The sequence below is a fragment of the Lutra lutra genome, chromosome 1, assembly GCF_902655055.1.
Source record: "Lutra lutra chromosome 1, mLutLut1.2, whole genome shotgun sequence".
Classification (NCBI taxonomy): domain Eukaryota; kingdom Metazoa; phylum Chordata; class Mammalia; order Carnivora; family Mustelidae; genus Lutra; species Lutra lutra.
The window spans coordinates 14,442,341-14,444,221 of record NC_062278.1 but is presented as its reverse complement, the minus strand read 5'-3'; the positions used below and the strand labels follow the sequence as shown (position 1 = coordinate 14,444,221).

Genomic DNA, 1,881 nt, shown 5'->3' with positions numbered 1-1,881 from the left:
TTTTTTCAGATCCAGCTAAACTAGAAATTAATAGCTTCAAGATTCTAAATCAAAACTAATAGCACTAACCAAAAATAGGTGGTTATGTGGAAAGCAGATGAGTCCTCATAAACTCTGTCTTTATATTGCTATGATAATTGCAGGAACATGTAACCAGAATTTCAAGACTATTTCTTTGAAAGGACGCAAGATGGGAAATGCACTGTGAAAGATAAAGTCAGAATTCAGTTAAAAAATAAATAAATAAATAAAGTAAGCCACATATTCCATTTTAAATTAGGATAATTTATTGCAAAGGAAACTGAGAAATTCTACAGTTATGAAAGTGCATGTAGGGGATACCAGAAGCAGGCAAATAAAAGATGATACATATTCCTAGAATCTAAGGTGCGAAATACTTTTCATCTTGGCTTGGTCCCAGCTGATGTTGCTTCATTCACATTTTGGTTAATTCGAGTTAAGCATATTATGGCCTCAGACGTTGGACTTCCAGGGCAGGATTTCAGTAGAAGTTAGAGAATCCATATCCTCCATAGCACTGAGGATGGAAGCAGCCACATCCGTAACCTCCCCAGCCCCAGCCCAGCCTGCGGAAACTGCCACATCCCCAGCCATGGCCACAGCCCAGGCCACCAAAACCTCCACAGCCATAGCCCAGGCCTCCATAGTAGTTGCAGTAGTAGCTCATGGTGTCAGGAGTGTTGAGTTTGGTTTGCTGTATTCAAGGCAAGATCTCGAATGTGAATGTCAGCATGTGTAAAGGGACGCTTATATACTTTGGTTAAAGCATGTAAAAAATCACGTGTATACACTCCTTTTGTGTCATTTCTCAATTATCTACTTGACACAATTCATTCATTCATTGTCCCCTGACACAGGGAGAGGCCCCAACACTCATTAAAATGTTTAAGATTGCTTTGGTGCCTAGTTAGGGTGGCCTCTAAAAGTTATTGCATCACTTTGTAAGAAGGAATGCAGTATCTTCAAAGGCTGAACATATCAGACCCTAAACAGAATTCTTCATAGCTAGGCATGCCAATCATATCTGCTGGTGGTGTGTTTCTCAATGAAATGTTCTTCATCTCTGTTTTGTTTTTGTTTTGTTTTGTTTGTTTTTTTCTAGATCGCTGTGCTTCATTTACAAGTTAAATCAAAGAAATGGGTCAAAGTCAAATCTCTATCATCTATCCTATCCTTTTAAAGCATCTTACTCCTCAGGCTAAAAAATGAGTTATCTACCTCTTTCAGAGATAAGGAAATGGAAATATTTGAGAGCCAAGAAGAATCAGCTTGACTGTTGTGATATCAGTAAGGAATTTTAGAAAATAAATACATAAATAATCTACGTTTTCTTTGATTTTAGAACATTGGTTACATAACTGATACACTTTTTACTTTTTATATTACTTTGAAAAATAAAAACCATTTTTGCTTGTTATAATTGATTAACTAATATTGATACATAATTATTAACTAAAATCCATAGTTTATATTGCATTCTTCATGTTGTACTGTTCCATGGGCTTTGACAAGCATGGGACAAAATTGTTCACAAACTGAAGGCAAGTCACAGCAATCAAATATTTATTTCAGAGTAGCTTTCAAAGCTGACTAAAAATTATCCTTCCAAATCCTAACCATCTTCTCTAGTATGAGATCTACCCAGGTTGCTTCCCAAAATGCAGATCATGAGGCACCTGAGTGGCTCAGTCAGTTAAGCATCTGCCTTCAGCTCAGGTCATGAACTCGGGGTCCTGGGATCAAGTACCACGTTGGGCTCCCTGCTCTGGTGGGGAGTCTGCTTATCTCTCTTCCTCTGCTACTCCTTTGCATGTGCTTGATCAAGCTCTCTCTCTCTCCCCTTCTCCTCTGTGTCAAATA

At 38.1% G+C, this 1,881-nt stretch overlaps 1 protein-coding gene across 1 annotated transcript; it reads right to left on the bottom strand.

Annotated features, from left to right (window-relative positions):
- Window positions 1-361: 361 nt before the first annotated feature.
- On the bottom strand, window positions 362-720 carry LOC125106062 (keratin-associated protein 19-7-like). Its single transcript, XM_047739993.1, has one exon. It carries the CDS (start codon window positions 686-688, stop codon window positions 503-505), a length of 186 nt encoding a protein of 61 aa, XP_047595949.1. The 5' UTR covers window positions 689-720; the 3' UTR covers window positions 362-502.
- Between the last annotated feature and the right edge of the window lie 1,161 nt (window positions 721-1,881).

Coding starts and splice junctions, on each gene's coding strand:
- LOC125106062 (XM_047739993.1), bottom strand. CDS start 688: ATGAGCTACTACTGCAACTACTATGGAGGCCTGGGCTATGGCTGTGGA.